Genomic DNA, 13,551 nt, shown 5'->3' on the forward strand with positions numbered 1-13,551 from the left:
TAAACTTTGACTAGGCCATTCCAACATAAGCTGATTGTCATTGTTCTGCTGTAAGGAGGGTTTCATCCTGGATTGCCCTGTAGAAAGCTTTGGCCATCTTCTAATCAGCTTTGACCGGTTTCTCTTCCCAGAGCATGAAGCTGCTACCATGTTTCACCCTGGGTATTGTGTTTTGACAAAGATGTGAAGTGTTAGTTTTATTCCCCTCAGGTGTTTGACTGTTGGCCAAAATGTATAATTTTGGTCCAACCAGAGCACCTTCCAACACGTTATTGTTGGTTATTGTGTCCCCCTCATGGCTTGTGGCAGGACTAGAAGTTGTTCATAGTTGTCCTGTGAATAGATTCTCCCACCTGAGTTTTGGTTCGCTGCAGCTCCTCCAGAGTAACTATGGGCCTCTTGGCTGCTTGCCTGATTAAGGTTCTCCTTGTTCCGCTTGTCAGTTTATTAGGAAAGTCATGTTTCAATGGGCTTGTAGTCTTAACATAATCGTTTCATTTTAGATAATGGATTGAACCGTGCTCTTTGAGAAGTCCAAAGGTTGTGATATTGCTTTATTACTTCATTATACATCCCGACAACTTTATGCATGACATGTCTGCTGTTATCTTTGGTTTTTATGATGCTGTTTGTTCTCTAATGTTCCCAGAGCCTCTCTCTAAGCCCCAGAGGCCTTCCCAGAACATTTAGATGGACTCACTCACTGTTAGACTCGATTAATAATTCAACTTCTGAAACAATTGCTTGCATCAAAATTTATTTGGCACGTTAGATTAAATGTGAAATCCCAAGAAAATGGCATTAATAGTTGTAGTGTAGTGTGCAATGTAAAATAGAGTTAACCTTGTATGGCATTATAAGTAAGGGGATAGGATAAAGATATAGTAAAATCTCGATCTCAGTTGCCCCACATAACAACAACATAATTTCTAACCTCATTCTAATGAAGTTGCATCATTTTTCCAACTTGTGTCGAGCAGAATTGATATTTAAGAAACATATTGTGGTTTCCAGGACATGAAGTACACCGCGTTTCGTCTGACTTATAAGAATTCGTTTTGATTTCAAAACAAAACGGCAACACTCGGACAAAGCTCACTCTTGGTAAATAATATCTCAAAGCGTTGTGTGCATTATTATGAGTAATATTATTGCTGGCAGTAGTAGTTGTAATGTTTTTCATCATTTTGTCTCTCACTCGCCAACAAGCGCAGAATCGTCAATGGTGTCTGTCAGGGATGAATTACCGCCTGCAGGCGGAACAAACTCAGAACTTAGGCTGGCGGGTAGTTAATGTTTTAATTAGCTTAATGCTAATTAAAACATAAAGCACTATATACTTGGTTAAGGCTTTTATTGTGAAGCTCTGCTGTATTGACACAATAAATAAAGGCATGAACCTTGGTATAATTGCTTTGGCTGCTCTGCGAAGTGTATTCAGATCTTTATATATAATGCCGGCAGTCCAATAAAACCCATGAGCTGTTAAACAGACAAACCACAGCACAATGAAGAGCACACACATTTAGCTACCTGTTTTTTTTTTTTTTTACCCACCATTAGCAGCTAGTAGCAGCTGGAGGAAAGGGCTGCTCGTATAGTGAGGACAGTCCATATTTGTACAATGAAACACTCTGATTAAAAAGAAGAAAGCGTTAAGTATAATTTTGTTTATTCTTTATTTTCTCCTACCATGTTCCTACCTTGGTAATCATTATAAAACCAGTATCAATTTCATCCCACTTGCATAAAAGTTTTTTTTTCTGGGGTTTTTTTTGTAAGTAGAGGGAAATCTTATTTATATAACACCAATTCAGGCTTGCACAGTGGTGCAGTGGATAGCCCCAATTCACAACACCCGTCATCTCAAGGATCTTTACAAAGTCTGTCCAATCAAGTCATAAAAACAGACTGGTTAAAGTTTTCTATCAAAGCAGTCAATCAAACCAGATTGCATCGAGTCATCGACTAGCAGCATTAACTCCTCCTGGAAGGCCGTGCAGCCACAGTGGACAGTCATGCTGCATCGTTGATTTTTGCAGCAATCCCTCATGCCAAGCCTGCATGTAGCGGCGGCGCATGTATAGAATGTGCTCTATAGACAATGTCACAAGCTCTCTGCTTTGGCAGCTCATCAACAATTCCTAGTCCGTTACGATCTAAGATGGTCGGATCGCCCACACCTAGTGTGACTCTTTCCTTGGTCATGCATAAATCAAAAGCCTGTTTGTGTTTGCTTCTTCTGCGGGCACTGGCTCCTCCAACAACATTGGTGCTGAAGCTACCCTACTTGGCCCACGTTACAAGCCTCCAGGGTCACTCTACAGGCCACCGAAAGCTTCATGCAGAAGCATCCTGTTACTGTTGCTGCCTAACCATGTGAATAAGCAATGTTTTTAAAGGTTAGCTATGAACGTGTTGTTTTGAGAATCACATATGACATGCCCTGCACTGCAGCTGGCTAACAGTGAGTCTGTTTTTAACCTCCGGCATCCTCCTCCTCACAGTGAGTGGCAGTTTGATAAACTTGGGTCCTCTTGTCGTTTTAAACTTTAACAAAGTCTGACTGTAAATATGATTACGTTTAGCTAAGTAGCTATTTCCTTTCAGTTTCCTGATTGACCAAGATCAACGCCCATCTGCCTGACATTAATGTGATGTTCTCTTGTTTACCCTATTTTAAATATTGGCCAAGATAAATTTGGGCCGCTGATTACTAGCAATACATCCCCAGGCTTACTGCTCACCTTAAAAAAAAAAAAGAAGTGATGTCGCGAAAACCCCCAACATTTTTCAATTACAGCAATGCAAGTGGTGCCAATGCTCGTAGAGGATGGTGGTGTGTGCAAACAGATTTCCCCAACAACGTGTTACAGCTGTTATTGTATTCTAATAATTTAGTTGACAGGTGCTTTAACAGCAACACCATATTTGTTTTTATCTCCATTTCATGGAGAATATTTAATATTTAAGAATATTTACAATTTTACGAAGTATTAAGGTGCCATATCAGTGACCCATTTAAGGTCTACTGCTGTTAATTATTTGTAAACTGCTGTATTTGTACCAGAATATCTTTCCAAAAACCTGGATCTATATAGTTTGAAGTCTGCGTGGACGGACGTTAGAGGTCCTAGAGATTTCTTTTCCTACACTGCAAAAAGGGAACTAAAAGTAAGTAAAATCTTGAAATGAGTATATTTTCCTTGATTTGAGCAGGTAAATAAGACTATTTGCCAATGGAATAAGATTTTTGCACTTACAATAAGAATAACTCGTCTCCATCATCTTACTTCAAGTGCAGGATTATCTAATTATCTTATTTTAGGGGTAAAAATACTCGTTCCATTGGCAAATAGTCTTACTTAGCTGCTCAAATCAAAGGAAAATATACTAATTTTAAGAAGATTTTACCTACTTTTAGTTCCCTTTTTGCAGTGTAATCTGTTTTATTGACAAGATATTGTCCTTTTAAAGGTTACAACAATTGTTAATGGCTTTAATTACAGAAAATTCCAGAAAAGAAGGACAGGTAGAGACCAATAAAAAGAGTAATTTGCTAAAAACGTTGCAGTTAACTGCAATAAAGTGATGCTACAAATAAACTACCAACTTTCTTTCCTTTTTTTCAATGATTTCTCTCGCCCAAAATCCTCCCATGAACAGAAATGTTAGCTTGTGGGCCCTTCCCGTTCTTTTTACTCCTTCCTTTTTTTCTCTCGTCTGCCGATTTTTTTTTCCCTTGTGCGCTGACACAGATGAAGAAGAAATAGCGCACTGGTACAAAGTAACCTTCTAGCAGCAATAGCTCTCCTAGGCAGAGCACTGCCAGGGATAAACAGGTGATTATATTTACACCTCCTCACCAATAATTTAGCGTTCTCTCCATTCTAGTTTTTTTATTGTCTGTATCGGCATAAATAGTCTTATCTTTTTTTTTTTTTTTGTTTCTCAGAGGATTCAGTGGTGTGTTTTAAGCCCCAAAGGGCAGCGCATACTTTTAATAGATGTCTCCCACGCCACAAAGGGAAAGAGGGAGAGAGAGAGAGACTGACACATGGAGACAAGTTTTAATTGTGGTTTCAGGGGCCTTTTTCCCATGTGGTGATGTCACTGGTTGTCAAAGCCAGGCCTCCAGGGACCCTACGCTCTGAACAATGTTCTCTCCTATGGTCCCTTATTTATTTATTTTTTTCCCCTGGTATCTCTCAGCTCACTTTTAACTGCATTTCCTTCATCTTTAGGCATTCATCTTTTTTCATTAACTTTGAGCTCTTCCTCGGCACATCTGAAGAATATACCAACCCTCCTCTGCTTTCTGGGTTTATCCATTTCATCTTCCCTTTTCTAAAGTGTGTACTTTTCTGCTTTCTATGAATATGCTCTGCCTTACTAAAGTATTCAACCAACCAAGTACTAGTTTATTTTTATTTTTTTTACTTTTTGTCACATTTTACCAGCATACTTCAATTGATTTTATTAGAATTGTATTTAAAATACCCACACAATGTAACTGTGAGGTAAAAGGGAAACAACACATGGGTACAAATACAGATCTGAATTGTGTAACGTGCATATATGCTCAAATCCTTTCAATCTAACGCTCCTAAATAGAATCCAGCAAAACCAATTACTGAAGATCCCCACATTCAAGAAAACCAGGCTTTTTGCATGAATACCTCCAAATGAGCATGCACATGGTGACAGTCGAGAGGAAAACTCCCTTTTAACAGGAAGAAACCTCCAGCACTACAACAACCAGGCTCAGTGTGATTAGAGGGGACCTCCTTTAGTGGTTTTAATCCAAGATTAATTATCTCAGCACTATGATACAAACATTTTAAGACAGACACACTAACTTCTTACAGTTTAAAATGCTGTAAGTCTACATATAAAATGTATCAGCTACAAGTAATGAATATGTTTGGATAACGGGTCAGGGATAAAGTTGTGAAGAAGCTAAAATGGGGTTAGATTATAAAACAATTTTCTAAGCTTTTTCCATCTCACAAACCATATTACCTTCTAAGTTGTTGCCTAGACACTTGAACTGACAGGGTTGGCAAGGAGACGTTAATTAGAAAAGCACCAAGAAGGCTGATGGTAACTCTTGGGGAGCTGCTGAGGGACACAATTCAGGGAGAACTTGTTTTGAGAACTACCGTGTTTTAGGACCATAAGGCAAACCAGATTATAAAGTGCACAGTGAATTAATGTGTCTTTGTGCATCTTTGTCCATATATAAATTGCACGGTGCACTAAATATTCTCCCCAAGTGTGTAATATAACTCCGCCCCTTCATGTACACAGCTTTCTCCTGGGAGGGACAGCTATCGTTCTCTGTCGGGAGGACAGTAGTTGGACTACACTGCATATAATATAATGTAAGGCCAAAATAAACGTAACTTTTATATTGAATTAGCTTACCAGGTTTATTGTTGCTACAAGTACTCCAGGCGTGGGCTGCCTAAAGGCCCCCACATACTCGGGTGTACTGTGCGCATACTGTTAGCTTAGTGGACTCCGCGCTGACTCTCCGGACGTTTTACCCTTCATAGTCAATCGTACTGTTGTCTACATTTCTTGTGGCAAATTTCTATAATTCCCACACTTTCTGGGACGAAGCGGCAGAACGGATGTTAAAATGTGTAATTAGCTAGCTGAGGACCTAAAGCCGCTTCTTTTCCAGCAGGCTCCCATGTGCACCCGAGCATGTGGGGGCCTTTACATGAATGCACTTCTAGTTTCAACATTACAGTCAGGCAGTATTGTAGACAGCTCATGGGTCCAATCAGGTAAAGACATAGTGTACAGTAATGCTCCGAATATCCATTGAGTGGAGCGGCTTCGTTGCTTACCAAAGTCGTACTAACATATTTTAACAGATTTTTGAGCGCATTGTACCACATGAAATCAGTCAGTAAGCACAACGGCTATCGTATATAATAGTGTTGCACCGATACCGATACCAGTTTTCGGACGGGGCCCCGATCCAGCACTAAAATGGTTGTATCGGTATCAGCGAGTACCAACAAATAGGGCATCGATACCATTTTGATGTTTGTATGTCACTTGAACGCAGCCTTCTCTCTCCCGACTAGTATTATACGTGTTATATAAGTTCATGAAAGTTGCACTATTTTGGCATTTGGGAGCCAAAACTCAGGGTTTAAAAGAGATTATTCAAGTATTAATGTAATTTTACTGTCTTACTGTTGCACTACTATTATACATGTTATAATTTCACGAATCTTGCACTATTTTGGCCTTTGAGAGCCAAAAGTGTATTCAACTATTGTCACCCATTCCTGGTAGTTCTACTACCCTAAGTAGTATGCAGTTCTTCATATATATACACACACACACATCAATTTCAAACAGATGGTATCGGTATGGTATCGGTATCGGCCAATACTGCACAGCCAGGTATCGGGTCTCGGTATCGGGGCAAAAAATGGTATCGCCGCAACACTAGTATATAATGTGCCCCTGATTATAAGGCGTACCATCAGTTTTTGAGAAGATTTAAGGATTTTAAGTGCGCCTTATAATCCATACCAGTTGAATACTCCAAAAATCTGGCTTTTATGGAGTGACAAAAAGAAAATAACAAGATCAGAAAACATTTATATTTGCAGTTTGCCTCAAGCCGCGTAGGGGACAAACATGATGCTCTGGTCAGAAGAGACCTAAATTAAATTTATTGTCCAAGATACAAAACACTTTGTGTGGAGTAACTCATAACTCGGCACATTACCCTGAATGTGTCACACCTATGGTCAAACTACGTGTTGGCTGCATCATGATGTAATGATGCCTTTCTTTATCACGGAGGGGAAGCCTATCAGAGATTGTGAGAAAATGGAAAGTACTTAATACAGGGTAATCCTGAGAGATAACATGTTAGAGGCTGCAAATAACCCAACAAGATTACCATCCTGATTAGATATGACCAAGTCAAAGTTCAGCCATAAAACCAATTGAGAATCCATCGAAGGACCAGATAATTGTTGCTTAAAGATGCTCTACATTCAGTCCAGTAAAAACTGGGAAACGATTTTCGTTTCTAGTAGGCAGAGCTGGTAGAGATGTACCCCAAAAGAGTTGTAGCTGCTTATCGCATTAAAAGATGAGTTTGCAAATTATTCACAAATGCATGACATATTTTATGAATTTGTATTTGAAAGAAAAATAGAAAAACAGTTTTCCTTCTACTTCACAATTGCAGGATCTCACCTTTTTCTTTTCCGAGGACACACAGTATGACACAGATACAATTTAAAGTAGTCAGTGTACAGCTTTTTATAACAGTGTACATTTGCTGTTTTTTCAACATAACACTTATGACTAAACCGCTGGCAACAGAACGGAGTACATCCCTAGGTGAAAATGATTAAATTTTTCCCAATTAGCCATTTTCCTTCCCCGGTGTCATGTGATTGGTTACTGTTACAATGGTTCAGGTGTCAGTGGGGAGCAGGTGCAGAGCTCTCTGAGGAGCAGCATTGTTTATCGACATAAAGATAGCCCAGGCTTTGAAGGCTGCCAACACCTGGAAACTGAGCTGCAGCATGGTGATCAAGACCACACGGAGCATGATCCCCTCCCTTGGTAAAGCGTTGGTAAGCTCCAGGCCCAGGAGAGTTCAGGCCACACAAAATAGTGACACTTTGCCCATAATTTGGACATTTTCTCTCATGGGCTGCACTCATGTTTGTGGCCAGCCGTTTCAGAAATTAGTGGCTGTGTTGAATTATTTTAGGCTGTTGGGTTATATGTACACTGACTACTTTATGTTATATCACAGTGTCATATATTCAGTGTTGTTCCATGAAAAGCTAATTAAAATGCTGACAAAAATATGAGGGTTGTACTCAGTTTTGTGAGATATTTTATGTACTAGTTTATCTTGATCTATCAAAGATTATTTTTGTTATGTCACAATTTAAAAAAAAAAATACAAGGATGTTGTTTGGTCTCATTTTTCTTAAAGGTGCCATGCCATCACTGTATAAACCATTTCATGTCGTTGATATTGCTGCATTTGCAAATTCTCCAATGAATTTCATAAAAAGTCACGTCGACTGTTTGTCAGGCAAATTGTCTCTCCCCAATAAAAGGGTTGGTTGCAGTAATGCAGCAACAACCATATTTGGAAAACCGGTCAATCGGTCAATTGGTGGTGCACCACCACCATGGTGGTGCCAGGTCTTCACCGCGGTGGAGTCACCACAATGACTGAGGAGAGGTCGCTCTGCCAGGCAGCGACAGGACAATCATGCTGCTCACATGCCGCAGATTTTTCAGTTACAAACATACCTTTCTTGCATTTGATGGCATTTAGAAATTAAATAAACTTATGGGTAATGGCAGCATTGTTGTCACCACCTTCAATGTTGGTACAGAAGCTTTTTTGTTTGTTTGTTTGTTTGTTTGTTTGAAAACCACGACTTGAATTCTGCCACAGGAAACCGTCTTCAGTAAAGTCCCAATAAATGAACTTCAGCCACTCTTCTGTGATTACCTTCGTCATTCGGGAGTGAGGGGGAACCTTCATGCATTTTAGACCTCCCTGGGACATATCAACTCTCCGTTTTAGTAACCGCTGTGAAGTTAGTTTGAGGTTAAATATGGGAATATGTGCTCCGCAGCTTCAGTGGTGACTGCCTCCGTTTCCAGCCGATACAGGGAGGCTGATCTGGGGCTGCTGTCTGCTCGTTTCCTCCGGCTTACTCCACGGGAGTGGAGCAGTCAGACATGCTAGTGGAACTCACAGCAGGTGCATCAGCTGAGGAGAGGACTACACTGCAAACAGGAAACTAAAAGTAAGTAAAGTTTTCTTGAAATGAGTATATTTTTCCTTGATTTGATCTGCTAAATAAGACTCTTTGCCAATGGAATGAGTATTTTTACCCCTAAAATACGATTATTAACTATCCTGCACTTGAAATAAGATGATGGAGATTAATTGTTATTATTTTAAGTGCAAAAATCTTATTCCATTGGCAAATTGTCTTATTTACCTGCTCAAATCAAGGAAAAAAATACACTAATTTCAAGAAAATGTTACTCTTAGTTCCCTTTTTGCAGTGTAAGGCTGCTTGCTTGATGGTGTGCTCTGATAGGAGATTATGAACACGTAGAAAGACAGCCTGTTTTCTGATCTGACCTTTTTTTTTCTTTTTTTTGCAAAGCAACAAAGCTGACTGCCCCTGAGCAGGTCCTTTGGTATTCATTTTTGACATTAACAATGCCTCATTAGTTCACAACAGACTGTATTATAACCCCAAGACCTCAGAAAAGTGAAATTTATTATCATCATAATGATCCTGACAGAACGGGATCCAATAAGTAGAGATTTTTTTTATTTATTTATGGGCTCGATCCGTCACTCCAGTCAGCATCCCCGTATGCAGCAGTGAAACCTGGATGCATGCATCCGGCAGGAGTACAGCTGTAGATGTCATGTTGCAGTTCATGCACGGCGTGCCTTCTTGTCTTCAGAGTTGTAAGCTGGACTGAAAGGCAGAGCTCTGGTGGAGATAAACGTCAAGTTACTAACGTCAGATTTACCAACCTGGACACAACGGTTGGCCTACTTTTCCTGAAATTTGAATGCCTTATAAGTAAACAAGTCAAACTTTAACCTTTCGCCTCGCTACTCATTCTCTGGTGGTGACTGTGTTTTTTTTTAACTGGAAAAATTAATCATTAGAACAGAGTTGTGTATGAATTTTCTGCCGTGTTCTCCTTGTTTCTGTTTTTCTTATCAGGACGTTATATTCGCTTGACTGTTAAGCAGGATTGTTTGGCTACAAAAGAGTTACTGGAAAAGATGAACAATTAGAAAAGCTTTAAAACTGCTCATGTTAGAGCTTTTTTATGACGTTGTCACAATACCCCTGTTCATTTTTCTTTGCATTCTTATAGCGGTTAATAGATAATTATGGGTTTAAAATTGGATTTGTGGCAAATAAATGCAATTCTTCTGGCTGAGATCTTCGCAGCGTGTTCGTGAATCCGCGGCGGCACTTTCTCGGAAGTGATTGCTCGTCATGTCCAGCTGCTCGTGGGTTTAATGCGGTCGAGATTCAGGCTCTACCAGCTGTCAAAACTGACTTTCATAAAACAAAGAGGGTGATTGTCAGGCAGCTGCAGCAAACACTGACTCGCCATTTTTCCGTTCCCCTGACAGAAAACAGAGCCAGCGTCTACCTGAGAGAAGAATATGAAAAACTCCTGCATGCGTAATCTCTTTTGATATTTGTTTTACAAACAGTTTGCACAGAACTGGCACACACACAGACACACACACACACACACACATATCGCTACTACAAAAACACATGTGCATCATGCGCAGCCAGAGAGTAGCGCATGGGCACATGATGCCAAAACCTAAACTGGGCGGCTAGCCCATTCTACTGGGAAGCCACAATGATTTCATTATACTGCAGAAATAATCACGGAGCTAAGGTCACTGGGATGCTGTGTGTGCATGTGTGGGTGGGGGGGGGGGGGTGTTTGTGAATGAATGAGATACTTAGATATAAAAAAAGAATAGTGGGAAGTTTACAACCCCTTCATATGGCAAGTGTTGCTTTTGGAGGTTGCAGGCATGTGTTGGCAGGCAGGTATGCCCCCCTGAGGAAGCAGCTGACGTCTCTATGCGGTCACTCTGGAGTCGGCTTTCCAAGATGAAAGGCTGTTAATAGCCGCGCGGATGTTTTCTCATTACATGCTTTTATTCCTTTTGCTTGTTTGTGTGATGCTGTCTCTTAATGTTTCCCACATCCTCATTCTTTGAGTATTTTTTTGTGAAACCTTTTTCTTTTTTTTTCTCTGTACAACCCAGAGTTGCAGACTGTTTTATGCGTATTTGTAATGTGAGTCTTCTTTCTTCTTCTCTATTTTTTCTCCTGAAGGAGGAAGAAATGTTTCGACCCAACATGTTTTTTCTCTTGATTCTTCCACCCATCATATTTGAATCTGGATACTCCTTACACAAGGTATGACCGCCTTTGTGGCTTAATTAATTTTTCCCCCCCTCTTTTATGAGTAAAAAGTGAGATTCCAAGAACAGTTGAGCAACAATGTGCTGAATGGGTCACAAAGAATGCATGGTCATATGGGTTTGGGATAGGCCGCCTTGTGACTGAAAAGTCAATACAGTTGGGCGTGCTTAGTTTCTGTGGGTTATTCATATTCCTGTCCCTCTTTGGCCCCCAGTTAAAAAGGACTTAGTTCTGGCAGCAAAACTGCTGAACATGAATCACCATGATGACAAAGCACTGTCCATGTTTATATGTGCGTCGCACTCCACCCTTATTGGGACCCCTGCTAGAGAGATTTTTAACCGCAGTAATACAATTTCAGACTGATTTGAGAACATTAATTCAGTGGGGAAAGAAAAGGCCACATTAAGGAACAGTTGTGTTTTGCAAAATTCCAAGTACAACACCTATTGTCCCTTTCAGTGCTTGGTAAAACCAGCTTTGCTAAAACAATAGCATCTAATCTTTTCCTGTCAGATTTCACAAGGTTTGAGTATTCAGAGAGGTTGATCTTTGACACTCTGCCCAATCTCTCTTGAACGTCTAGTCCTCGATCTTATCTTTTGCATTCTTCTTTTTTTTTCCCCTACACAACTTAGATCTAGTGACAGCAATAGTCAATGAAGAAGGTAACTTTTTGTCACATCAATTATATGCTGAAGGACAGAATTATGACTCCTTTTTGGTTTTCTGGCAGAGGGCATTAAGTTTAAAAAAAAAAAAAAAAAAAACACAGCAGCACAGAACCTCTACTATACTTAACAGTGGACATGAAGTGTTTTCCCACTTATTTTCACTTTGTTTTAAGCAGACCCATATAAGGTGTCAGTTGTTGAAAAGTTCTGTCTTTGCCCAAACTGATCCAAGGACATGATTTTAGTTAAAACACTGATAGTTTACAAAGTTCCTTCGCTTTTAATTATTGTGATAACTGTTGATGTGGCTACATTTTAGTAAGCAGCTATGGAAAAATGTCCTGATTTATGTCAACTAACGTACTCCTGCTCTTTTTTTTTTTTTTGAATGACATGGCCTTTCCCATTTCGAAGAGTGAACAGGAGAAATTGGCTTTGTCACATTTATTGATCCATCCGTCCATTTTCTAAACCCGCATGTCTTGCAATGTCATCGGGCGAGAGGCAGAGAACGTCCTGGACAGGCCACCACATTACAGGGCAACATAGAGACACACAGGACAAACTATAATACACAGTAACAGTAACACAGTAACTTAGGGCAATTAAGAGTAAACGATTGACCTAACAGTCATGTTTTTGGACTGTGGGAGGAAGCTGGAAAACCCAGAGAGAACCCACGCATGCACAGGGAGAACATGCAAATTATACCAGGAGTGCCAATAGGTTCATAAGAGTAGTATTGTGTTTGTGTGTGTGTATATATATATATATATATATATATATATATATATATATATATATATATATATATATATATATATATATATATATATATATATATATATATATATATTTTTTTTTTGTAAGAGTAGTATTTTGTAGGAGTAGTATTGTGTTATTGCAAGCAAAGCATTGACGGGGCCAGCCTTTCCCGACATTCAAAGTGATTTTTTTTTTTCTTTATGTACCTGTACTGTGACCTACTTTTCATTTTACAGCTGGCAACATGTTATATAACAGTACTATTTGACATTGCATACTGTGAAGCCCATTATTGTCTGAGCTGTGTATTTGTGTGTGCGTGTGTATCCAGGGCAACTTCTTTCAGAACATCGGCTCCATCACCCTGTTTGCTGTGATTGGAACGGCTATTTCAGCCTTCATAGTCGGTGGCGGTATCTATTTCCTTGGCCAGGTGAGCCACCCAGCTCCGAACAAGTCTGGTATTCGGAGAAACGTTATTTTTTTTTACCCCTGTTTTCCCTGAATTGAAACATATTGGCAGAGCCTCGTTGTGTAAAGGACCTTTCTGGTGGGTCTCAGTGTGTCTTTTCTTATGTTCTCTGACAGGCTGATGTGATTTATAAGATGACCATGACAGATAGGTAAGCTCGTTTTTATATGAATAAAACATTGCCTTTGCGTTGTGTTCATGTGGGAAATGTTTTACCGAAAAAACATAAACATATTTTACCCCTCCCCACCAACTTAAATTCAATTTTAGAATGGTCTTCCTTTTAACATAAATAAACTGCCTACTGTAGACTGAGCAGTTCCAAAAAGTAAGACGATACAGCAGTCAGAGGTGGCTCACACTAACGCAGTATTTTACTACATACCCAGGAGGGTTTTTTTGGGCTGAACTTTGGGTTGTTTAGTGTTTTTCTTGGTGCCTAGTCAAAGGTGTGTATTTTGGCTTTAGGCACAGCAATGTTTGCCTATTTATTATTTCTTTGCCAGTAAAGTTTTTTTATTTTTTTTTAGCTTTCCTGCCTGCATGTCTTTTGTGGGATTGTCACAAACTGCTCAAAGGAGTTTGATATAATTTTGCTGAGGAAATCCAGACATAGCCCACAAAT

The 13,551-nt window shown here is 39.6% G+C and overlaps 1 protein-coding gene across 2 annotated transcripts in view; it reads left to right on the forward strand.

Annotated features, from left to right (window-relative positions):
- Positions 1-13,551, forward strand: part of slc9a8 (solute carrier family 9 member 8) — a 46,005-nt gene that overhangs the window by 7,946 nt on the left and 24,508 nt on the right. For both annotated transcript variants that reach the window (XM_012862318.3, XM_012862320.3), the window contains exons 5-7: positions 10,926-11,009; positions 12,786-12,887; positions 13,043-13,077. In XM_012862318.3, the coding sequence (XP_012717772.2) occupies positions 10,926-11,009; positions 12,786-12,887; positions 13,043-13,077 (221 nt within the window). The remainder of the gene's footprint in view (positions 1-10,925; positions 11,010-12,785; positions 12,888-13,042; positions 13,078-13,551) is intronic.

Source organism: Fundulus heteroclitus, unplaced genomic scaffold (genome assembly GCF_011125445.2).
Source record: "Fundulus heteroclitus isolate FHET01 unplaced genomic scaffold, MU-UCD_Fhet_4.1 scaffold_54, whole genome shotgun sequence".
NCBI lineage: Eukaryota > Metazoa > Chordata > Actinopteri > Cyprinodontiformes > Fundulidae > Fundulus > Fundulus heteroclitus.